We start from the raw sequence: 26,684 nt of genomic DNA, 5'->3' as shown, positions 1-26,684 counted from the left end.
ACAAAAAAAAAAAAAAAAAAAAAAAGAAGAAATATTGTGGTTGAGATGGAGAAACTGTGAAAAACAGGGTGTCAGTAACTGTGTGGAGAAAAACAGTGGAAAAAGAAAAGTTATACGCAACTGTTGCTCAACAAGTGGAAGTCAAGCTCAGGGGAGATTAAAAGATACGAGGAAAAAAAAAAAAAAGAAGCATTGTCAGCAATTATAGACCAAAACACTGTGCTCCACTGCAGCTTTTCAGGACAGATATACATCAAACATGACTGCAAATATTGTACACAGGCCTCAGTATGTGGCCACAGCCTCACAATCATTTCCCTGGAGAGTAAGTGGAGGCTTGTTGAAGGAGGGCCAGGTCTCTCGGCCTCCAACAGGAAACCACAGCTTCATCTGAGTGACAAGACTGACGCTGACACCAAATATCCCAAATATCACTGCTGCAATTACTGCCAAGTGCATATGCATACAGACCAGACCAGACCAGACCAGACCAGGCAAGCAGCACAAAAAAACACTGCCGACAAAGAAACAGACACAACAACACAACAAGTTCTCCGCAGCGCTGAGACCTGTTCGCCTCTGCAAAGTGCACAAATCACAGACAGTCGTCAACAACCCACGTCTACTGTACGAGGACCTGCACTTAGGCCTCATTTTCCACAACATGCACATCATTTTATTTCTTACAACAAGCAGTTGTGACGCCCCTGCTCCAGAACAGGAGGAGGAGCTGGTGGGAGGGAGTTTGCATGCAAATGAGTTGTGCTGATTGTGGAACTAGCTCACGCTTTTGTGATTGGCTCAGGCGTTTGCTGTGAAAGCTTCAGGGATCCATAGAGGCGGAAAGGACGCAAAGATACACCCCTTTTTCCAAGATAAAAAATTCACTTTCGATTCAACCGTTTAGGAATTACGGTACTGAGAAGCTGACGTCACAAACGTGTGACGCGCTGGTGAATCTTGTCTGTGATTGGACGAAGTCCTGAGGTTCTACCATCATGACAAGTACATATGGCTCTAGTGCTCTGCTTTCTGGTATCCATCCATCCATCCATCCGTCTTCTACCACTTTATCCTTGGTTTTCTAGATATCACAAACGGTGTAGGAGTTACAGTAACGAGGAGTAATACAATACAGTTCTAACATATAGCTTCTTTCAGTACAGGTACATAAACCGTCATGGTCAGTGTCAAATTCAAAGTAGTTCATATGCAGGAAGACCCCTACAGTACCCTTCATCTCAGTGTGTCACCAGGCCTGGGATGATATGAAAATGACCTGCCAAAGTGACCCTTCCTGACGCTGACCATGAACAGAATCTGTTTTATATTATTTCCTCAAGAAAATGAGGACAGCAGCTCCTTCTGTGATCTACTTTCACTTGAATGCAGATGAGCACATGAACAAATAAAGTTACAGCTTACATCACCAAACACATGTTACTTAAATACATACGTTAAAGCGGGGGTCTCAAAGTCCAATGACCCTGGGGCCACCGAGCATCTAGTCTGTAGATTAGGGGGTAAAAAAAACAACTCCAACTTTTTTTGAACTATTCAGTAGGGGTGGGCAAAACAAGCTTATCAACAAGTTTTACTATACTGGAACAGTATATCGTTCACAATATTTTTTTATTTCTACAGTATTTTATTGTTTTATTGTACGTTTTATGGTTTGTTCTTATGTCGATTAGGTCTCACGTTTTTAGATTGTATTTGTTTTATTTATCTCTGATGGACAGCACTTTGTTTCAGCTGTTGTTGGATTGCAGAATGAATCTATTACTCAAAAAACAAAATGACATGAAGTGAAATCGACCTCTGCTTTAAAGGACACTCTATGTAAAGTTAAAAACTACAGAATTTAAATGAATGTGAATGAACACATGACACATGACTGAAAAGACTCCAGCTCCCCCTTGTGGCACTTCAAGTCACTCACGCAAAAGATTCTGCATTCACAATCATCACAATATTGGAAATTTACATGACAATTATTGTCGTTTCATTGCACTATACGTACTGTACCATCCCTACTTCATGTTCCCTCAATCACGTGATCACACTGTAGCTTCACCAGCACTGTAGTGACTTCAAACGTGTCAAACCGAGACCAAGTTCTTTACATTCACGCTCTCTGTATTGCTGTGCATCCCTGAGAGTAAAACCAAAACAAAAGAAACAGACTACGTACTCTCTGTAAATGCGGGAAATCTCAAAATAGTGGCCAGGCGAGGTGCGCGCACAATCCTTTTAAGGCTTCGTGGCATTGATGAACTTGACACGAAAAGTCGCTGTGGGAAATGAGATCATAAAGTCGGGGAGGAAAAGGAGCTCAGGGTGATGTGACAGGTCGAGACTTACTTCCTCCTATAATTGGGCTCAATTCTGCACAAACTGTCTCTCTGCTCTGGAAGTGAACTGCTAGTCTCTCTCTCTCTCTCTTGAGTTGTTCACAGTCTGTGAGAGGCAGTAGGGCCATGTGTGTGGATACTCAAGTGTCCCCGGTTGAAGTTTGTCTCAACAGAATGACGGGACACTGAGAAAATGTCATCATCTGAATGTAGAGCTCTACAAATGTTGTTTTGTTACAGTGCTATAAATAATTTCTACTCCTTATCCCTTTAGAGGTCGCTACAGCAGATCATCTGCCTCCATCTTGTGTCCTCTTCAGTTACACCTACTGTCTTCCATGAACCTTCTCTGTGGTTCTCTGCATGCGACCAAACTCTCTCAACCTTGTTCAACCTGAGCTGTCCCTACAATAGGCTCATTTCAAATCACTCCCATCGAAAATCTCAGCATCTTCAGCTCCGCCTCCTGGCTTTTAGACTGTATTATTTCAACTCAATGAATATATTATTACCTAAAATACACTCATACTGTATTATTGCTCTTATAGTTTCCTTCTATTGTGAATAAAAATACAAAAATAACCCTGAGCAAAAACAATAGTGTTCCTCCCTTTCAGGGTTACACCCCTGAAAAACACTCTTGTTATAATAATTGCATGTTTTTCTCCTGAAAACATGACATTTGATTTTTTTTTTTTTAAATGAGAACTGAAGAATAACACAGATGAACACAGCCTTGTGTTGGTGGTTTAACTTGACGTGAAACTAAAAGCCACTGTTCTCACCGAGTGTGAGTCAAGGTGAGATGACAGACGTGAGCGAGCCAAAGTGCTCCAGGGTTCAGTGCCTTGACCCAAGAGTGTTGCTTTATTCCCGACGCAACAATAGGAGCACTGTTCTTTGTTGCGCTTCAAATCCCCTGCTGCGCCCTGAAAGATTTCAGACGTTATGCCAAGCTGTCATGTGGTCACAGAAGATTATACTTTTTGATTAATTACAGATGACTTACAATCACAACTCCTCCTGTTCTTACTCTCTTACATCTCCCCTCCACTCTCCTGCAGCGTATTTGCTCAAAGTAACATTTAACCTCTCGTGCCCGCGTGCACACAAACACACACACACACACACACACACACACAACCAAAACCAGCCTGAGTCTGAGTCAACATGGACATGCGGAACAATGGAAACATCTGCACTCTATTCATATTTGGAGGTTTCATTACTCAATGCTACGCAGGCGTACAGTATGTAACACGCCCAAATCTACTCGCCTTGACAGAACGCCCTCGCTGCCAGCTGGGACAGGCAGCGAAAGAAGAAGGGTACGAGGGTACAGAGAGTGGGAAAAGAAAAAGAAATAAGAAAATATCAGTGTCGGACTCATAATAGCCAAGCCCTAAATCTTAAATATGACTAAACACAGGCAGCATGCAGTTTACAGATAATGTCCATTGTATGCAGAAGCACAAATGTCATATTAAACTAACTAGTTTGCTGAGTTAACTATCAACTCTTCTCATAAAGTGCATAAAAACATACAAATAACACAAACTAAATCACCATATGTGTACATGGAAATTAACACGTACAGTTAATACCTACAGTATGTCTCTATGAAGAAGTGGGGACAAAACTTAGCTTTAGTTTACTAAAACCGTTTCTAAAACATTCCTCCTACTCTCCGAATATGATAGCAAACCACACAAATATGTTTATAACCTGTATCATACCTGAAAATAGAGGAGAAATAATCACACAAGTGATGTTTCCTCCGCAAGGATTTCGCTCGAATGAGGAAAATACCGCAAGCTCCCCAGTACATAGGTCCTTAAATGCTACTTATGAATTTATTTAACATTTTAATCCCACAGATTTTTAATATAACAACAATATATTTTGTTGAATAATATGTTATTCTCTTAGGTTGTCACAAGAAATCATTCAAACTGAATCATTTTAGTTTGTGGAAGACATTCAAGAACATCATTTCCAGGTTTGGTAAACACTGATGAGCGTTTTTCGACATTTTCTGTCATTTTACCAAACAAGAACTCGACAAATCAAGAAAATAAACAACAGATGAATCAATTATGAGAACAAACTTTAACTGGAAGCCCTAATAAGAGCTTATTAAAGGTTAAAGACTGTATCGGACTGATGATATATTGAGCCATTCGTACTGTGTTGTAAAGTTTAACCAACAGTATACAAATCACACAGACTGAGCCCCCGCTTGTTATCATTAGTGTGCAGATTATCACACAAAATCAAGACAATCAGGATTGTTCGAGACACGTGTGGTGTTGTCTGCTGAATGTGGACAAATATACACTTGATTTGAAGGATATATCTGAGACAGAGTGATATACTGCAAAGGCAATATTGGCAACGACAGTATCTATGACCCTTGCGCTATAATCCGCTCCAAGTCTCCTGAGATAGACCCACGTTTTTCCCATTTGATTTGCTAATTATTTACTAACCACTGATCAATTCATTGATGGCTACTGTGAGGTATTCCCAAACATCAGCGTCAGGCGGCTTTCATTTCAAACTGTAACTTCTTCAAGTCATTTGCTAGAGGTGGCTGAGTGTTGGTATATATATATACTGTATATATATATGTATATATATATATATATGTATATATATATATATATATGTATATATATATATATATATATATATATGTGTATATATATTTATATATATATATATATACACATATATATATATACATATATATATATACATATATATATATATATATATATATATGTATATATATATATATATATATATAAACAGAGAACCCTGAGTAATGATTTTCCAAGAACTAATCACTCACCAACCACAGACAATTTTCTGAGCCGACAAGTGTGACGCAGAACGTTTGATGTTTTTGTAAAAAAAAGAAAAGAAGAAGAAGAAGCTTTTCATTAATGTAAAAATGTGCGTGGTGGAAAAGGTGATGAAGGCAGTTATGAGTGTGAAAAATGTCTCGAGTACTGGAGCAAAGTTTGATTGAAGAATAGCACAATAATACATTCGGGTTCCGAATATTTCTGCAAATGCAATCCATATGTTTAGTTCTAATATCCATTGTGCTTTTCCAGTCTGAATCATCCTTGGTAATAAATCCAAGTTTGAACTGCTCAGTGATAAAATATCGGACTCCCCCCCCCCAATTTGTTCCGTTCAGCTTAAATAGCAACAGTTTGGTCTTGACTTAGAATAAAGTTTAGCAGATACGATATAAGGACCTTGGGTTATTTGCATTGTCATGTCACAGCTCTGGATTTCTATGTATGTGTCTTTCTGGTGTTAAGTAAGTACGTACATTTTATTTATATAGCACCAAGGGCTTCACAAGGCAATACAAGTAAAATACATACATAAAACAGCAAAAATTAAATACATCTAAATACAATAACAGTGTCTAGGCGGCAAAAAGAAAGAGCTAGAGCGTTCCACAATGACATTTTTGGGAGCACAAAGAACATCTGGCCCTGCTGACCTCCGACTGCGGGTCGGGGTGTGAAGTTGTAGGAGGTCACAGATGTAAGGAGGAGCTGGACCATGCCAGGCTCAAGGCAGTTAAAAGAAAAAGCCTTGCAGCAGAGTTCTGGACGACCGGAATGCAGTCAAGGTCCTTCTTATTTAGACAGGTAGAGAGTCTATTACAAGAGTCCTAACGTGAGGATGTAAAAGCGTGAATGATCATCTCAAATTGATCCTTATGAGACACAAGGGGTTTCAATTCAGAGATGGAAGAAACAGTTTCTTATTAACCGTTTAGAACGACGCTGCACGGAGTCAAAAATAACACAAAGGGCTAGTTGGTTACGGATGATAATTTGTGGTAAATTGTACTCAATAATCATCTGTCTTAAACGAAGCAAATATAAAAGTTAAAGGTTGCAATTCTCCCACAATTCACAAGAGAAGAGAGAAACAAAACATTTTTCTAGAGATGGCACAATATCACTTTTTCATGTCCGATACCGATCCCGATATCGCAACCGGGAGTATCTACTGATGCCGATATCAGTCTAATATAGTAAACTTTATACCTTTTAAGCTGTGAAGCTGTTAACAACACATTTGTGCCGTGTCAAGCTATTTCAAAGAGTGAATTCTCCAACTGTATATCAAATCTTTTAAATAAACAAATAAACAAATATTCTTGTCCCATAAATAAGAAATAAGCAGTGCATAACATGATTTTTACACTCAGTGTTCAGTGAAGCATTGGATGACTTTTAGATCAGATTTTTCTCATTTCCAACTCACTGATTTTTCCCAGTATTGTACAGTTACTCCCTAACCCTAACCACAAATCTAACCTCAGACCAAAACTTAACCAGTTCCTTTAGAATTGAGATTCTGCCTCATTAGGACCAGGTTTTCGTCTCCGTGAGGACTACTGGTCCTGGCAATATCAGTGTTTACAACAGAAGAGGCCCTCAAGAGGTAGCAATTACAAGTACACACACACACAGTCTCACAGGGGGGTTTGGGGTTTTCAGTAAGCAGCTCACAAAATCCCAGACTCAACATTTACTATTAAAAAAAAAAGACAAAAAAAACCACAACAAACATTCCACAGATGCTTGTGCAGTTGTCTGGGTGATGACTTTATATGGAAAGTAATAAACCTAGAGGTCAGCTGCTCGTCAGTCAAACTCTGTTTGAGGGCCACACATGTGAAGAGGCTGCAGCAAACACAGTGATGGATGAACTCCCTGTAACTTCCTGTCTCTGCCATCAGCTCTGTGTGAATGTGGCATCGGAGCACGGGTCGCGCCACAGACAATGGAGCTTGAAACCACAAGCTTAGCAACCTTAACTACCTCTGGTCGTGACATGGCAGAAAAGACCGCAGCGAGCACCAGCACAATGACAAAACAGGAAGTACATGAAGGACAGGGAACACACAAACAATACAAAGACACGTAGAGTGGAATCATCTGAAAATCTACTCTGAGGAAGCAATGTGGGAGCACATCCTCAATATTTATCAATCATCTGTAGCTACCGCACCTTGAAGAAGCTCTTGATGGCCGGGACGTGGCTGGCACATTCTGTCCTGCGGTAGTCGTCCACGTTTGGTCCGACCTGCACACAAACACAGGATGTAGACACTTGCATTCATGTCATACCAAGACTAAAAAAAGAAAACAACGTAGGGCCTGGGAACAATAGGAGCCAAAATGTCCAAATGTGGTCTTTCATCTGTTGGTGATGTCGCAGCTGAATTTCTCTGTTTTCCCTTCACGAGCATATATACATGCCGTTGTGTCCATGGGCAAGACACTTAACCCCATGATGCTGTGCCAGCAGTGTGTGAAATATGTGTGATTACATTTGATTTACATCAAATTTCATACATTCAGATGATTGTGCACTTTAAAAACAATCATGTCCTTTTTTCAGAATGGAAGTAACTTCAGCTAAATCTTATACTTTTTGTGTTTTGTAATGAAAACAGTGGCCACCTTTAAACAGAGCTTCATACACGTATATGTGTATATGTACATGGCTCCGACTCTGCAAAAAAAACATTACACCGAGTCATTGCCGCGTCCCACAATTCCCGTGATTCATAAATTCCTGTTACTACGATGATGTCATAGCACATTCCCACGGCATTTTCCCACATGTCAGATGCCAAGTAAGCCTCTGTCAAAACAGGAGCATAGAAATGGGAATAAGACAAGCAGATTAAGATGTTCTCGACGTGTTAAGAACCGTCATCTTTGCTCTAAGTGACTGTGAATCATCTGCCACGCACCCAGATGATCATAGCAATCCGGAGGCCTCCCGTCTCCCCGCTCCCCACTTTGCACAGTCCATATTGTGGCTTGGCTGCGTGAAACTTCTCCACCAGCTCGCCGACACCGCCCGCTGTTAGAAAAGGACACAGACGAAGGGAGAAATCATGAACAATAAGACGACTTTTAAGTATTTCAATTTCAAAAAAAGAGGCAACCTTACCTCCTGAGTCGGCCAGTTTTAACTTGTCGGTCACTCCAACGTATGCAAATAACGCCCTGTGGACACAGAGACGCACACGGGTGAGAAACATGTCAGATACATATGTAGGAGTCTACTTTCCTGCATTTGATTTGTGTGCTGTAAAGACTATTGACTGACTATTTATATCATTTTGATAAACTGTTGAGGAAACCAGGTGCCGCCTACCTTTTCTATACAGTTTTTCACCAGCTAATGTCTCTTGGCAAAGATAAAACCTCACTTACCTCCCCCACAAAGACTCGGAGAGAGAGTTATGTGTGTTTTTATTACAGTCAAGACCGGACTACTGTAATTCTCTGTATGTGGGTATAGAACGGTTGTCTATTTTGCCCTCCCTGCACTGGCTTCCTGTCTGGTTCAGGATTGATTTTAAGATTTTATTGCTCGTTTTTAAGGTTTTAACGTATTTTACTAATACTTGGGTCGTGTCTGAGAAGATCAAATAAATGAATCAATTTTCATGTGACAGAGGTTTTTTGAAACCTATTCATCGTCTGTGAAATATTCACGTCACACTCCCAACTCTTTACTTCCTCCGTGCCCTTGTTACACAGACCTGTGTAAAAAAGCAGCACAATAACCTCCATTCACCGCGTTAACTTCCTCCAGTGATAGCTCTTGTAATAAATACAGCCGCTGCTGCTGCTCACTGCTGCTCTGCTGCCGCAAACAAGCTTGTTTTTTTTTGACATTTTGCAGGTGAAAACCTGTCCTACCGCACCCTTCCTGTCAATCAAACAACAGGTCACTGTGGCAACTCGGCAGCTCTTGATGTGTTCTCATGTTTAAATGATTGCTTTGGCAGAGTGGGTATCACCAAACAGTGTGTGTGTTGTTTTTATTGCACAATCAGTGTGGGACATTTAGGTAAAAATAGCTTTGGTTTTGATATTTGGGATTGGGACCAAGCCAGAGTTTGATCACATGATACAATAACAGTAATGGCATTGACAGTCATTTGAATCACAAATACTGTAAACAAATACCAAACTACAGTCATCAAGTAACCAACATGAGCTGAACCACCCCACGCCCAGATGGAGCCTAGGGGGCCATCGTACCTGCCCAGGCCCCTGGAAAGAGGCAAAGTTAATGTTGGGGCTAAGCAATAATTCATAAACCACATATATCACAATGTAAATGTACCTAATATAAGGTTTTTTGAGTTCAATACTATTTTTTTTTCATGATAATTATCAATGTTGACTGATTTGGAACTTTTTGATACCGATGTCACAAACTCGATCTGCGGATCCCAGTGCGATATCAGTGCGACACGGTCATTTTAGACCTTTTAAATGATGGAGCTGTTAACAACACATTTGTGCCAATTCAAGCTATTTCAAAAACAAATATTCTTCTGCCATAAAGAAGAAAAGACCCATATATTCTCTGATACGATGCGCTACTTGTTGTGTGCAGCTGTTGCACATGGCGACTTTAAGGGTGAGGGTTAGTGTCCCTACGGGGCTGTGTGTCTGACTGTGTGTCTGTGTGTGTGTGTGTGTGTGTGTAAATGTCTCCCTGTGGAACTCGTGGGGGTGTGTCAATAACATCTGGAGCTGGGTAGCGAGAGCGTAAGGCCATGAGTAGCTATTACAATGGGCCAAAGGTGAATGGTCTGTGTGTGTGTGTGTGTGTGTGTGTGTGTGTGTCTGTTTGTGGGTGTGTTAGGAGGAGGGACTATGTGAGAGAGAGAGAGTTTAAAACTTTGTTCCTATGACAGAAAATGTAAAAACGCCAGCACTTTCAATTTTTACTTACTCTGTGTGTCCTTTATTTTATTATTATTTTATTGGGCTTTTAATAATCTAATCTATGATGTTATCCATCAAAACGATGCTCTTTTAAATGAGATTTTATCAGAATAATATACTGCAACTTATGGAAACTTTATCCTGTGAGTTTTGCGTCAGGTGGATCATCACGTCGTGGATTAGTCTCTAAACAAAGCACTCATTACCAGCATCCGCAGCTCAGACACCGAGCAGACTGCAGACATTTACTGATCCAAAAAATCCCTAAAGGTCACCATTCACAACCAGTCAAGGACAAAGGTCATTGTGCCTCTGAAGGGAGAAGGAGTCTTAATTGCATGTGCAAATTCTCCACCCACACGGAACAGGCTCGCACATGAGGATACGCAGAGCTGTAGGAGACTCTTTGTTCTGCCAGAGCTTTCACTCGGATTGTTGTAAAGATTCTATTTTCAGACGTTTTTCTTCTCGCTTGATCCGTCTCCATGCAAACAAATACGTACGGTCGTGCACACGTAACCGAAGTCACCTCTTCTCCTCAAAGCTTCATCCCATTGGCTGTTAACAGCTTAATCAACAGATTCGCCGTGTGGTTGCAACTCAAATTGAATGTGCTGTCATTACGTCAGTGTTCTCGCTGACACGACATGATTTGATTATGTTTGACAAGAGGGAAAGCAAATGTTCACAGTTCCGCAAGAATGTTACGCAAAGACATTACAGGTCTCACAGTGCACAACTAACCCTAAACCCCAGCGAAACTAGTAGGACGTCGTTCCCTTTTTGATCATCTTTGTTACAGCTGCATAATGCTGTTGCATCAGCACTTCTAAGAGTAGTAAGAATTCCCCTAAACACACACACACACACACAGATCCATGCTTTCACACATGTAGGTTTCTCTAGCTCAAGCTTCACCGACTGATGAGAAAAACAGACTCCCCAATGTCTGTGCTCCAGCCCACCTTCAGAATCAGCCAGCTATGACCTCAGCTCTGAGAGAGGGAGGAGAGGAGAGGAGAGGAGAGGAGAGGAGAGGAGAGGAGAGGAGAGGAGAGGAGAGAAGAGAAGAGAAGAGAAGAGAAGAGAAGAGAAGAGAAGAGAAGAGAAGAGAAGAGAAGAGAAGAGAAGAGAAGAGAAGAGGAATGGGACCATCATTAAGGGGAATGAGGAGCGTGAAGAAACAATGATGTCAGAATCTGAAAACATCCCCGACGCGGCGAGACACTCGACGAAGCTTCGAAACAAATAAACAGTCGCTCCGCTCAGAGTATACAGAGATGAAGTTCCTCTGTACGGGTCATAAACACACACACACACACATGAACACATGAACACTATGCGGCCTGGGCCAGTTACAATAAGGATTGGTTTGTTTTGAACAACCAGAGTCGCTGTCATACCTCCAAACGTGCTACACTGGAGCCTTCCAAGAGGAACATAACAGAAGCAGATGGTGAGCTGTGTTGGAGGAGGCGGCCTTGTTTTTACTCGTCCAGGGATTCGACACACACACCAGATTTAACTCTGAACCACACGACATGCACACAGCACTGAAACCTCTAATAAGAATATAGCATTTATAAAAACGTAAGACACGCGCTCTGTCCCATTTAAGCCACCCATTCTAATAAATCCCGGCCGGGTGGTGCACTGCACACAATTCTTCCTGCCTCTCGAAGCCCTACAGCTCCCTCTTTAACCCATTTTTGATGAAAGTTTTTGTTAAACATGAACTCATTCCCTGCTGGACATCAACCTCCCAATGGATGTTTATGATTATTTTGACACTCTGTATATTTCATGGTACTTGTCCTCGATAGAAAAACGAGACGCACTCGATAGAACTCCATGTTTTCACCGACAACCCAAACCAAAGCCAATGACAACGAGAGAAACGGTGCTTTGGACCAATCATGTGGTCACGTCATGTGACGGGGGGGTGGCGGCACATACATGTGCTACTTTAAGTTTGACCGAAATATGAATGTGATTTATATCGTGATATATAAGAACAGTATACCGTGATAAAGAAACTTTCCATATCACCCAGCCCTACTTGTGCACGGCCAATAAAAACATTTTAAACCAAAACTTCTCTAAATCTGAAAACAATGTCAGCACAAAACAACACCCCCCCCCCCCCTCCACACCATGTCTATTTTGCAAACCCAGACAGAATCTTTTCCCCTTGGTTCTCAGCTTCCCGTCCTGTGCCTCTCTGAAGGAAATATCTTGCGGACTCGTAGGTCATTTGTTCATTCCAGCTTTGTCAGCGGGGGGGAGACGTGAAAGATTTGTGGTTATTTGTGCTGTTGTGAAATGATACAACTGTGCAGGAAGACAGAAAATGTGAGAATGGAGTGAATCTCACCTGGATTCACTCCATCTGATCATTCTTATGCTCTGTTGCGCACACACACACACACACACACACACATACTCTATACACTGCTGATTTTTACATTACATGTTTATTTCATGCTCTTCGGGTTTTGCATTTTCACGAAGCGTCCTCTGCAGAAAAGTATTTTTCTGTTCAGGTAATATTATCGGTAAAACCCCCCCTAAAATGTCTTACTCTTGGCTCAAAGCTGACCTGAGTTCCCAGTTTTTTGCTATTTTTAGTCTGTCTCTGAGTCTACCTCTGTGTCTGCGTTGGCGTGGGGAGCTCAGAGACGTCCCTGCAGCACACAGAGCTCATTTCCTTTTGCCAAACATGGGCAAAATAAGTCCAACCAGACTCAGCCACTGAAAAAGTCACCCCCCCCCTGCCCCCCAGCCCCCCGTCCGGTATGTTGCTCATATAGTGTCCACGTAATGACCCCAGCGTTACACACATTCCTCTGTTTGTGTGGAGGAATCGAGGGGTTTAATGGTAGAGAACTGTGAGTAAGAGAGAGGAACTGTTGGGGGAAAAAAAGAGGCCGATGAAGTATTGAAGGAAAAAAGAAGATCATGGTGTATCGTTGGGCTTGTAAAGACCTACATGGCGGTTTTCTGTAATGATGATGTGTAATCGCTGCAAAGATCATGACTCAGAAATGTGGCAGAGTAAACCACAGGCATGTTCAAACAACCGCAAATCCCACAAATTATTAAAACCCGAGACACAAAATCAGGCTTTTTGTTTTTCCGGCTCCTCGTTTAGTGACAAAACGTTTAACCGAACGATACAGACTGTTGTGTTAACCATTGTCTAATTTTTTTTTTTTGCTTATTAATAATCCCATATCAACTCAAACCACTTTGAAAAAAGCATCCGAAAAGACAACAGTGCTAAACAGAGTGATAACGTGTGATAACCATGATCCAATAACCAAACTGTGCCATGTACCAATCACCTGCATTTACAGTGACAGACACTTCCTTGACTTCCATTGACTAGCTGTCACCATAACCTTAAACATAAACAATTAATCGCTTACCCTAACCTTAAACTACCTACTTTTCATTAAACTTGACCTTCGTGCTTATCCAAGTCCCTTTAATCTTTAATCTAATCTTGTCCATCAATAATAAACACCTAACAATACAGTGGAACCCAAATTTACCATCAGCCTAATTCTAACCCAAACCCTAATCCCAGGTCTTAACCCAGGAACAGTCCTTTTCAGTCCAGAACCTGAAGACCAGCTAAACTATCCTCGCTTCCTGTGGTTTTTCAGTTTTTTGGTCCTCGCAGAGATATATACAAGTGCACACACACACACACACACACACAAACATGATTTACACGCCTTAAAGCCTACACTTTTCATTTCATAACAGCAGCATTATTACTGCATGACGAATGTTAGTAATGTCATGATGCAACACACTACTACTGCACTACCTAGATGTGAATATGTTCTGGTTCCTTTGCTCAATATAACAAAGAAATCCTTTCAACTGCATTATTATTTAAGACATTCATGAACATCATTATTTCAAGGTTTGTGAAACGCCGGTCAACATTTGTCATCATTTTCTGACACTTTAAGGACCAAACAAATAATCAATTCATGGTTAAAAAAACGAGCAGGACTCATTTCCACAGCCAACAAAGTAAATCAGAAACACACTGTTTGCTTTGAATGCTTCAGATACTTTTCAAAACCTTGACAGTCCGGCTGTGGAAATGTTGAGACATGCTGGTTGGAAATGTGACCTCTTGTTAGTCGAAAGTCTCTTTTACTTTAGCTTCATATTCTAGGTGCCTTGTCCTTTTGTTTGTTGTCATAATGACAATAAAAATGTGTTTAAACTCAGGTCTATTTGAATATAACGGCATTGACCAGTAGATTATTTGTGCAAAGCCACTCTCTGAGTAACACTGACTGATCTGTATAATATGTTACTGGGTGGAGGACACATCTGACTCCCCTGGAGACTATTACAGGTCACTGGAGCTATTTGGGTTGGAGAGAATGGTAAATAGCAGAGGAAATGACAGAGGCGATGGAGAACGAAATTATAAGACAGAACATAACATGTAGCTTAATCAGATTTCAGGAAAACAGGTTTAAAAAAACAAAACAAACACAAACAAAGTCCATAATATATCAGTCAGTGGGGGGGGGGGTGAGGTGAGAGATGGATGGAATGTTGAAAGGAGGAGACGAGGGAGGAAAAATGCCCTTTACTCTGCAAAACGCCGAGCCAGAGGAGTTCAGAATGTGACAAACTAAACAAACAAGTAATTAAATCACTGCCAATGGACCAGTGACAGAAAACAGCCTCCTCCGTGCTGAGGCAGGGGGAAAAAAGAGAGCGGGGGACGGACAAAAGACACAGAAGAAGAGAGCCCATGTCCTGAAACAACAAAGACGGACGAAGCACATCATCACGCCCTTTACACCGGAGGGGGAGGGGGGGGGGGCTGACACGTGCTGTCAGGTGATGAACTGTCAGGCCGTGGATGTAGGAGTGAGCGGATCGCGCCGACAACAGTCGGCCTCTTGTTACGGGCGATGACTTCATCCCCGCGGATAACATTAGACACTGTGTAAAAAGAGCCGCACGTGCGCCGACTCTGCTGCCACATCTCCGTCTGCGTAACACAAGCCTAAAGACGTTCATTTCCATATCATCTGTGTTGTTTCTTTAAAGGACACGCGGCAGTTTTACTTGTTTTTAAGAGATTTGCAGAGACAGTATCCTTCCTCTCAAAGCTCTGTGACATATTTCAGTAGCAGGAAGCAGTCTAGACCTCCCCTGGTGTGTTTATATCGTTGTGAGGTCCCAAACAAACTGAAAAAAACCTATCTTTGTGGGGACATTTTGCCATTTTAATGAGCTTTTTCAGGATTAAAACTTGGTTTTAGGGTTAAGGTTAGAATTTGGTTACGGTTAGTGATGGTTAAGGTTAGGGTAAAGGCATTGGGAAATGCATTATGTCAATGATGTGTCCTCACTAAGGTATAAAAAACAAGTTTGTGTGTGTGTGTGTGTGTGTGTGTGTGTGTGCGACACGGCGTACAAGCTGTGAAATGAGAGGATGCAGGTATATTTACACTTCAAGGAACAAGACCGGTTCACTGTGAAATTCATCGAGAAGATCACACACTGTTTATTTAATTGTATTTACCCGTGTGCCTTTCCTTTGAGATTTGAATTGCTAAACATGTTTTCAACATATTTAAACTGGAATGTCTACGTGCAAAATGAAGCTGACTGAACCAGGACTTGTAAGACTGAAACCAGACTTTTAAAATACATAAAAAACCTGAAATTATAATAAATTGATTCCCTCGAAGTGATATTTGTGCAGATGTGTGAGAAACAAAGATGTTCTCTTCAGTCTGTGGAATAAGATTTGTATAGATCAAGACAATAATGAATCAAAAATGATATGTGGGATCTTTAACGGCTTGGGACAACAAAATGGGGATGAAAGCAGAACAGAATGAGGGTGTGTGCGTGCAGTGATGGGGCACATGGAGAGAGGCTGGAGTAAAGCCACTTTAAGATTTAGGGTTCACACTGTGCCAAAGGATGAAAAGCACCAGGGGATGTAGATACCAAATAGACGGGTTAAGAGGGTCAAATTTAACAATGACTCACAATGGGAAACAGTCAGAGTGCCTATAGGTTTCGAGGGGGCGAAGAAGAGTATGTGGTTATTGGGGTCACGTTTTCCTTGTTGTGGGTCACTATGGGGTAAATTGTTATGACTCTAACAGAGAGGTGTGTTTTTTCCAGATAACTATAGGGAAGAGAATCTATTTTCTTTCTTATAACTTGACATGCACGAAAAAAGTGGAGGAGAGGAGAAAGGAATGAGCAATGATAAACCCTCTAAACTTGTTGTCCTCTGGGATTACTCTGGCATTTCCTGTTCACCATGTCCCACACTGCGTTGCACGCACACACACACACTAAGAATTGGCCTCCTTTAGTACAGGATCATTAAAAACATGATGGCACCTTATCTCCAACCCGTTTCCCTCACTTAAACAAAGCAATCTTTCAAGTATCACATATCCACTTGTACTTCCCTTGGCCCATCTTCCCTTGACTGCGGCCTCTGTTAAAGCTTTGATCTGTCTATCATTCCTCCCCGGCTACTCCATAATCGTTGCCTCTTCTCCATCCTGCCACCTTCGCCAAACTTCAATCATTTGCTAATTCTGCTTTCCAGCGGCCCCGCCCCGCCAAACACATCCGCACTTGCCACATTTTCGCCTCTCTCCCTCCTCACGTCGTCGTCTTTGCTCATCTCGTCATTCCTCTACATTTCTTCCTCTTTGCCCATTCATCTGCGACTCTTTCCCAGCCTCGTCAGTCCTCCTTCTACACTCGTCTCCCCCCCCCCATGTCCCATTCAGTCGCTCTCAACAAACAACCTAGCTTTCCCATGGTCGCCAGGACGACGGAGGGCCCCTCGACTCTCTCCACCAACCAAAAACGCAATCCCACCACCTGCCAGCGAGCAAACAGGACAAGGGGAAGAAAAGCGGAGGTCTTAGCCCTTAACTTTAGTGACTCGAGTGCAAGACGGTGATCGTTAACACGGATTTAAGTAGCCATAATACATGCGGTGCTCTTCTGTAGCCATGGTGAAGTGGCAGCAATTGCTCAAGCAACTTTAGCAACTTCAGCTGTGAGGATGGGAAAATGGGGATTTGATGTGTACATGTGTCTATATGAAGGTGTCACATCTTATGTCTGATAATGTCACAAGTTTAATTAACAGGAAAATTTATACTTTTGCATTATTCCTTCAGTTCCTTCACCGATATGTTCAACAGCCATGAAATAAAGGTGCAAGAGAGACGTGAGAGACTTTAAAACAACAAGTGTTGTCAAATGGAACATTTTGGGAGAGTTTATTGGCAGATATTGAACAAACTACCCATAAAACTGCACAAAACAGATAGTTTTTAAGCAGAAGCTTCCTATGCAAACAAAGACGGAGATCCTCTCTATGCAAAGGCCGCCGTAGCTGCCTGACACACGTAGGAAAGACAGGGGTGAGTCATTTGTCTATTCAAATATACAGTCTAACCATTAGATGGCTCTAATGCTGTGATTCCATCATGGTACGGTCCAGCCCTTACTTGGTTCTACAACAGACAACAAAGGAGGACATCCAGCAGCTCTTTTTTTTTACCCGCTCCGTTTGTGGCTGTTTGAAATGTTTGCCTCGGGGAGTGAATCAGCTGACTGTCGTGGGTGGAGCCGGTCTAACAATACGATTTTACCCTGGTACCCCAAGGGAAGGGCACAAAAAAATGAATGGTTGGGGGCGGGTTACTTCGGTACTATTCCTAATGTTAACACAAAAAAATACGTACTGTATTGTACCAAACCAAACCGTTCCACTTGGTGGAAACATGGCACATATTTGGTTGTTTCATTCAATTTTTCAAAGGGAATGACTGGTGAGGAGATTCTGTAGAAGATACTCACACTGGACAAGTTGCGTAATCAACACCAGAGAACACCGTCGCACCATCTGCTTCAAGACTCTCAAGCATGGCAACAATTTGAAGACAAGTAGGCCACTCTCACATCTGCTGGTCTAGAATATGAGTTTCAGTGCACTCGAGTACCAAAAAGCTTTGTCTCACAACAGAATTCATGTTTGGAAGAAGAAAAAAAAGCAAAAACCCTGCAGCTCAGACACATAAACATCCCCAAAACTATCTCTGTGACATCACGTTGCAGCATATTCATCCTCTTGCCAATAATTTAGCAATTACTGAAAAACAGATGTTTTCAGACAGCTATCTGACACACCCATGGAAACGCCGCTGTGCTCCACTCAAGGCCCATTAGTTAGATTAAACAAGCAATTAACCTCAACCCCGCCTCCATTTTTCATATCAGCCTGAAAAAAAAAATCCGATTTCTGCACAATACAGTTTTCAGCACAGTTTCTCAGCCTTTCTCTTGAGCTGCAACGAGCAACAATAACATATTTGTCTAGTCCGATGCTGGAGATAAAAGCACGGCATAAAAAGCACAGATTCTCGTGGAAACAATGTGTAAAGGGCATCTAGATCAAGGTCAACTGCTTGAATGAACAAATGAGGGCTTGATAGCGGGGTCTGACACAAGACTTTGAGGCTTATTGTTTGCAACAACCTTCATATAAAGCGTTCACTCTTTAATTTACAGTAAACCAGATGCTATAAATCCTGGTGAAAATAGCTGAGCAGCTCCTTGAGGTTCATAAAGTTTAGGTTTATTAAGTTTTTCCAATGGAAAACTGACACTGAGAACAATAACAGCACTGCGGGGCCCGCAAGTCATGAAACATTAATTGCATCTTCCATAGGGCAATTACAAGTCACACACATCAACGTGGTGTCATATTGTAGTCTTGCACCCTGCAGTTTGCCTGCTCAGGAACACACACACACACACACACTAAGTGTAAGCTTCTGCAGCCTTCTCTCATCGTATCTGAGACTGTTATTTTGCAGGTTTGTCCTAAAGCCCCAGATGACTCCAAACAATGTTTAAGGCAGTGGTAAACAGTTGTTTAGCGATTACTGCGCGAATCATTCTCTGAGTGCACTAAACAGAGACTCTTATAACAGCCATTATTGTTGTCATCTTCCAACACGCCACCCACAGTCATGCTCACACGAGTAACACGCCAAGTGGAGGGGCAGCCTTCCAGAGGACGCAGGGATGAACGATATCCCACTTTTGGCGTAATATTTTTCATACTCATGTTGCCGCAGATAACATCAACATAACACATAATAGTTGTCAAGTCAAGGAGGTAGAAACTCATTTAGCCTACTGTTGTAGTCATTAGTCATATCGGTGGATCTTGGTGTGTTTGCCGATATCTGCTAAAACATTTGAACGCCAATATCTACCGGTACAAATAGATTTTTATTTTTTTATTTATTTTTTTTATACTTTATTAATCCCCTTAGGGAAATTGTTTCTCTGCATTAGACCCATCCTAGAATTAAGAGCAGTGGGCTGCCACACTGAGTAGCGCTCGGGGAGCAATGGGGGTTGGGTACCTTGGCCCCCTGGTGGGGACTTGAACCCCACCAGGGGGGTTCCAATACCGCGTAGATGGTATTGCACATCCCTGAATTGTATGTGTTATTGTATGTTGGTGTGCACACATTTCAAGCCCCTAGTTTTGATAAGAGAGAGTGATATTGTCATTACGTTGTGCAATCATTTAAAATGCTGCAGAAGTTCTGTCACCTTTCTAAAGGATTCTGCGCACCATAACGGTGCTGGTGTGATGTGAGCATACACCACCCCCCACTCCTCTGCTACCCAATGACAATAAGTAAGCATTAATCCCAAACTGCTGAACGTTCGTCTTCTTAGCGCGAGAATCCACGTCTTGGTGTTTTCAGGTTTACTCAGGTTTACAGGTAGCTGTAGCTGTTATGCTTTCTCCAGCACGGCAACACCTCAAGTCTACTTCAGCTATAACAAGAAAGCAGTGTGTGAATGGCACAGAAAAAGCGATTCTAAAGAAATGTGGCTGTGAACCGAGTCACCCGACACATTTCCAGCGTCGAGCACGTGTCGTGTAACATAACTGAAGACGAGATTTGGCAACTGGGACGCTCCGTGACACCCTGACGAGAAGTCTAGCACGTTATAGTGGTGACGCAGCGTAACATTGGCGCGTTCCTTCTGTGGCCTGTGAAAGACACATGATTAGAGCTGCAACTAACGCTTATTTTCAAAATCGATTAATCTGTCGATTATTTTCTCCACTAATCGTTTGGTCCATAAAATATCAGAAAACCTTAAAAAATGTTGATCGTGTTGGTCAAACCTGGAAATGATGATGCCCTCGACTGTCTTGTTTTGTCCACAGACCAATGTGATTCACTTTTAATGATTTCTTTGTTATCCAGAGCAAAGAAATGAAGAAAATGTTCACATTTAAGAAGCTTAAACAATTGGAAATCTTGTTTTAATCATGAAAAAAGCTTCAAACCGATTAATCGACTATCAAAATAGTTATCGTTTAATTTAGTAATCGATTCATCGATTAATGGTTTCAGCTCTACAGATGATCATCAGTAAGTTTCTAGAAAGAATCATTAAAACAATGTTGTAAAATACTACTGACTAAATCTTAACAGCTTGTGTGCCGACACAAAGCATGAATTCTTTTCAACAGGAGGCTCTTTGTGGGAAAATTAAGGAAGTGAAGAAAAAAGCAGAAGTTTGGGCAGTGGAGAACTTCTTCATTACAGTGCCATGATAATGGTCGTTTAGCATCCCTCACAAGATCACTGATTTAATGCTCTTGAACATAATAATATCAGTCAAGAACGAGTGAGCAACCTACAGCACACTCCTTCTCTCCCATCCTCTCCCCCACACCCACAGGTGCATTTCATCTGGCGTGCAACTTTAGACTCGGGGAGCTCACAGGGCTTTGTTAATCATGCATGAGTCTGTGGACGTTTTGGAAAAGAGCAGAAACACAAACGGCTCGGGCGGATGCTGAAATGAAGCCTCCTCCTCCTCCATTTATCAGGAGAGTGACAAGTCACGTGACTTGACTTTGTTCAAGCTCATAACTGAGCTTAAAATAAAGCTAATTATCCTCGGGTTAAATGACACGTTTCATTACAACACTGAAGAAGTGTTTTGAGTGACTTCAAAAGAACATCTTTAATGTTTCCAGAGGTAAATGTGTATGTTTGTCACATATTACTGCATGTTTAATTTATATATATAGTAATAAGTAGTGTGTTTTCCTTCTGGAAATACGGCTGCAGTAGCTACAGTTAGTGTTTCACTCGTCAATGTAAACAAAGAGTCTTGCCAAACGTCTGGAACTGGACTTTCTAGTGTGAATGGATGAAGACGTACTTAATCTTAACTGAATCACTCCGCTGCAACAATAAAATCCTATGTTTACTTAATGCGTCACTGCCCGACTGATATTCCCTACAACAGAAACCCTTATGAAGAAGGTGTCTGGATACAGACCCACACCCAATTCTAATGAAAAGAGGTCAAACTCTTCCTCAGCTCAGCGGTACAGCTTCCTGTCTGATTTGATTATTTTACTGAATTGTCAAACGTGTGGCACACGTTTAAGTTTACACTGCCACCAAAACGTGTTCCCTTTCTTTCATACAAAATGCAAAGCAAAGGCTCATGTGTACTGGGGCCTTTGCAAATTTCCGTTTGTACTTTGTTACCTAAGGCGCGTGTGTCTGTGTCCGTGTGTGTGTGTGTGTGTGAGATTTTGGTGTAAAACTGGACGTAAATCATGATTTCCTGCCACTAGGAATTAGAGGTATTTCCTGCTCAGAGGGTCAGACAGTGTCCTTGCAAAACATGCATTTTCTTTCTGTTTCCAAAAAGCGCACAAAACAGACAACAGTGCTGGTTTTCCAGCGCACAACGCCGAGCGAGACACTTTGTAGTCCTCCGTGGAGAGACCGCCAAGGCTGGATGTTGTGTGCAGCGAGGTCTGAGAGAAGGATGCATTGAAATGACTCCTCTTTTCTTTTTAAGTCTCACCCACAAAGGCTCTGTTTCCCATTCAGGACACAAGGTCATTAGATAATACACACACAGGGACCTCAAGGCCACACAATGGGGGCGGGATCATCCGGCACAACACAAGCTCCACACCCCTCCATGTACAGACTTCTTCACGTCACCGACGCACTTTAACGGCCTCTGCAGGAAGTGTACGTGCACCCAGAAAAGAAATATCTTCACATGCAAACTTGCATGAATGCTCAATCACATGCACACGGACAGAGGGAATCGTCACATCATTGTGTGTCTCCCCCCCCCACCCCTCTATTCAGCCCCAACAGAGTTATTTAGCCTTCTAAAGTGGGCTCAATGAATGCTGGGAGAGAGACTGTGGCTGTTCCACAGGCAGTGGGTTGGCAGCGGCACAGTCCCAGATCTGTTGTTCACTGAAACCCTGATTGAAAGTCAGGGAAATGTTCTTGCACGAGGAACTGCTGGATCGGTTACGTCTCAGTACGGAGGTGTTGCGACGCGACAAAAGCTCCACAGTGATACCGAACATGGAAACTTTGACAGATCTTTTTCCAGATGTAAAAAAAGAATGGAAACTTGACTTGTGTTCCGCCTGGATGGGGGAACTTCTTTCCACCGCGTCTGTGAAGATGTCATATTTCAGCTTGTCAAGGATAACACATGGTGTTCTGAAACTCATTTCCTCAAGTCTGCACGGCGTCATGAAAAGCCAGGAAGAAAGTGGGAGGAAAGTGGGCAGAAATAAAAAAAAATTCAAAAAAAACCCCTGTGGTAGAGAGACAATTTGTGGGTCGGAGGACGATGAAAAAGAGAAGGAAGGAGTCAGTACTTGAACACACGTGACCTGTGAAGTGTATCTTCATCAGAGCAAGTGTGGGCATATTTGGGCTAATTCTGAACCAGTGGCAACATGTCGGTGTCTGACAATTATCATAACACACATTAATACACACTGCGTAAGAAAAGCAGGAAGAGGACGAGACAGGCTGATTGAGTTTGTTTAGGATTGGGTACAATAGTGTCGAGCTGAAACGATTAATCGATTACTAAATTAATCGACAACTATTTTGATAATCGATTCATCGTTTCAAAGCTTTTTTTCATGATTAAAACAAGATTAAACAAGATCACAAGATTTCCGAGCGTCTTAAATGTGAGTATTTTCTTTATTTCTTTGCTCTGGATAACAAGGAAATCATTAAAAGTGAATCATTTTGGTTTGTGGACAAAACAAGACGTTTGAGAACATCATCCTTTCCTGGTTTGACGAACACCGATCATCTGATAATTTACGGGCTAAACGATTAATCGATTAATCGAGAAAATAATCGACCGATTAATCGATGATGAAAATAATCATTAGCCGCAACTCTACAATAGTGTCCCTCATCTGAAAATGGGCTCTGTCAAGCAATGCTATCAGACGGGACTGAGGGAGTGTTTGTGCGTGTACAGCAGCAGCACAGAGGTGGGAGGGGCCAAGCAGTGTTGATCCCGTAGAAAGGCTGCACAACAGAGGTTTTTTTTAAACTTTTCGTGGGCACTTCATTGTCTTCTTAGTCAGAGTCGATATTCACTATAACGCTGGACAACACAAGATCTAGAAAACCACTGTGAGAGAGTTGTGGGGAGCTGAACTCACTCGCTCATCTTCTACCGCTTTATCCTCCACATGAGGGCCGGAGTACACGCTGGACAGGTCACCAGTCCATCACTCTCACATTCTCACCTATGGTCAATTTAGAGTGTCCAATATGTTTAATCCCTAAATCTGGATGTTTTTGGACTGTTGTGAACCCGTGTCTTGTTGCTGCAAAAGCAAGGGTGCTGTAGTGTGAATGTGAGAGATGTTTGTTAATATTGTAAAAGCTAAAAGTGACATACTACTACAGTTTTAAACGTACAGTTAACTGATCGGTGGGCTATTGTTGGTTAATGGTACTCGTGCATGCCCCGGCTAAGCCATCTGTCAAATTACAGGAGCGTCTCCTTGAAAGCCGAACCCCTGTCAGAGATCAGCACATTATCAGAAACATGATCCTCACAGGCACAAAGAGCGAAGCCTCGCAGCTCCCGAGGGGAGAATAGCAAAGTCACGGAGCTCAGGTCCCGGGCGAGGAGTGCGGGCCGCCGGCCAGGTGTCTCTAAAGTCTGCAGCCACACCAGTGGTGCTTATTCACATCAGCTCTCCAACTGGAGCGGACACTGAGTCAATGCATTCCTGTGACCGTGACTGTGCCACTCAACTATGTTATCATGCATGTGCGAGGAAAGTACCACCTCCTCAAATGTGACTGTTATTAACTGAAATCAAGCTTCTTCTTACGCAACAGCTCAAATGTGGATGTGCGTCAACAGACTCACACTCATCCAGTGAAACAAAATGGACGTTTCAAGAAAGTTACTGATTCTACAAAACCACGCGTAATAATAATTCTAACAATAATAATAATATTGTTTTGAGTTGTCATTAAATGCTGTTTTGTTGTGATGCAGAAACATCTGGTTCCACTATGACAGGGACACGCAGTTGTTGCGCAGGAGCGCTGTGTGTGTGTGTGCGTGTGTGTGTGTGTGTTACCAGTTGGTGGAGGATCGGGGGTTGATGATGTCCTCTTTGGCCGTGAGCAGCGACAGGCTGTAGGTATCAAGGTTGACCTTTCGCGTGCCCATGATGACTTAAGTTTCCAGACCACTCCCGCAGCTTCTCAGCTCTTCACAGGTCCCCGACGGTTTTCGGGTGCGGACTGAGTGCTGGAAAACGGCCACAGCGGCAAAGTTGGGCCGGAAATAATAAACAAGAAAAAGAAAAAGTCCAGCAAATGTGCACAAGTTCATGCACCGTGGGTTTTTTTTAGGTCCAAGTTGGAGCCAAGTTGCGTGTGTGTGTGTGTGTGCAGGCGCAGCAGCGTCGTCACTCACAGCGCGGAGGGAGACTGCGTCTGCGCCACTGCTCTTTGTGCAGCAGGAGTAGGAGAATAAGTTTTCAATAAAAAGCCCCACCTCCTGTTGAGAGAGTGGAAAGCGTAATGACTTCACTCGCTGCTGCTGCTGCTGCTGCTGTTGGGTCACTCGCAGCCACACGCGCAGCTCGTAAAGCAGCAGTCTCGCGCATCCTCATTGTTCTGTGTTTACAGGGTAACCATCGTCTCCACTGAGACGCAACCAGACAGACCATCATCAGTCCAGTGCCTCACCTCACACGTCGACCACCGCCACACAGCACAGGGAGTTCACCTCGTCACCACTATTTTGCATATTTATAATAATAATAAATATATATATATATATATGTATGTATATATATGTATATATATGTGTGTAAAACAGAAGCATGCACACAACGTGTGAAGCTCATGTATAAATATTTTGCTACTTTTGCACAATAAAATACAGTCTGCTACAGGGCCGGCCCAAGCCTTTATGGGGCCCCTCAGCAGTATCTGATTTGGGGGGCCCCGCTCCCACCACCTCAGAGCCACAGTTAAGAGATTAGCTTTGGGTGTTTCCATTATCGTTTTTTTATTGTGATATTTAAGTTTTGCACATTTCTATAGGGATAATGGAAACCCAACTAGTGATACACAGGGTTCCCACGGGTCCTTGAAAGTGCATGAATTTTGTTCAAATAAAGAAGTTAAGTTGATATTTAGGTGCTAAATGTCTCCCTTGTTTGTTATGACGCCACCTACTGTTTCATGCCCTGCATTGCTTGATGTACGTAGACTAGGCCTGAGCAGAACACACATTGAATTATAGTAATTATTAACGGTGTTGTGTACATGGTCTCTCCTATTCTATGTGGAACAAAGTTTCATAAGAGTGTTTTTTTTAAAGGTGTCAAATATGACATCGCAAAATCCCAAATTCTGTTGCCCCGGGTTACATTCGTGCTCAGGCCCTAATTAATTTACCAAACATCTCTGTGAAATGATTTGTTTACCAAGTCATCCTGGTTTTTGTTACCAAAGCAGACCTGATTTCCTCAGGTTCACAGTCTGGGAGACCCGATTGTTAAATGTCGTGTTTTCTTTTGAGCCGCAATACAGAATATGAACTGTTGACATTGTTTAAAGGGGCTACAGGGGCAGTGGTGCAGCAGTGGACCTGTCAGTCTCTCTTTGTGTCTTTTTTGCCTGCGAATTGGCCCCCACTGGCTCTTCACAGACCCCAGAGAGGGCATTTACAGTGCAGGCTGTATCTGAACAAGCCCCGGTATGGCCCAGTTTCATGGGAACTGGAGTCTGAGGCGGGGGGGAACAAGTTGCAGGGGGAGGCTGATTCAGTGTGAGAACAGCTGGAGGTCTGTTTAGTGGCTATGACACACACACACACACACTGAAACTGACCACTGGATCACACCCACAAGAAAATACTGCCATGTGTTGATACACAGGGACATGAACTCCGGGACAAGCTCTACCCCCCCAAACATGCAGACACACGCTGTGCGTCAGTGGCACGGGGGGTGGGGGGGTTGAAGACGCCGGATTACGCAGACGTTCCTGAGCTCTGTAATTTACTTAGCAGCCACTCTTGGATAATCCGGCACAGATGTAGTGGATAA

The 26,684-nt window shown here is 42.4% G+C and overlaps 1 protein-coding gene across 1 annotated transcript in view; it reads right to left on the bottom strand.

Annotated features, from left to right (window-relative positions):
• si:dkey-40c11.2 (drebrin) overlaps positions 1-25,076 on the bottom strand; it is a 32,330-nt gene extending 7,254 nt beyond the window's left edge. Inside the window, exons 1-4 of the mRNA XM_058636630.1 lie at positions 24,699-25,076; positions 8,358-8,413; positions 8,155-8,267; positions 7,404-7,478 (exon numbers count right to left, since the gene is read on the bottom strand). Coding sequence (XP_058492613.1) covers positions 7,404-7,478; positions 8,155-8,267; positions 8,358-8,413; positions 24,699-24,790 — 336 coding nt within the window. The 5' untranslated portion in view covers positions 24,791-25,076. The remainder of the gene's footprint in view (positions 1-7,403; positions 7,479-8,154; positions 8,268-8,357; positions 8,414-24,698) is intronic.
• Between the last annotated feature and the right edge of the window lie 1,608 nt (positions 25,077-26,684).

This window comes from Solea solea, chromosome 8 (assembly GCF_958295425.1).
Source record: "Solea solea chromosome 8, fSolSol10.1, whole genome shotgun sequence".
Classification (NCBI taxonomy): Eukaryota; Metazoa; Chordata; class Actinopteri; order Pleuronectiformes; family Soleidae; genus Solea; species Solea solea.
This window is presented reverse-complemented; position numbering and strand designations above follow the sequence as displayed.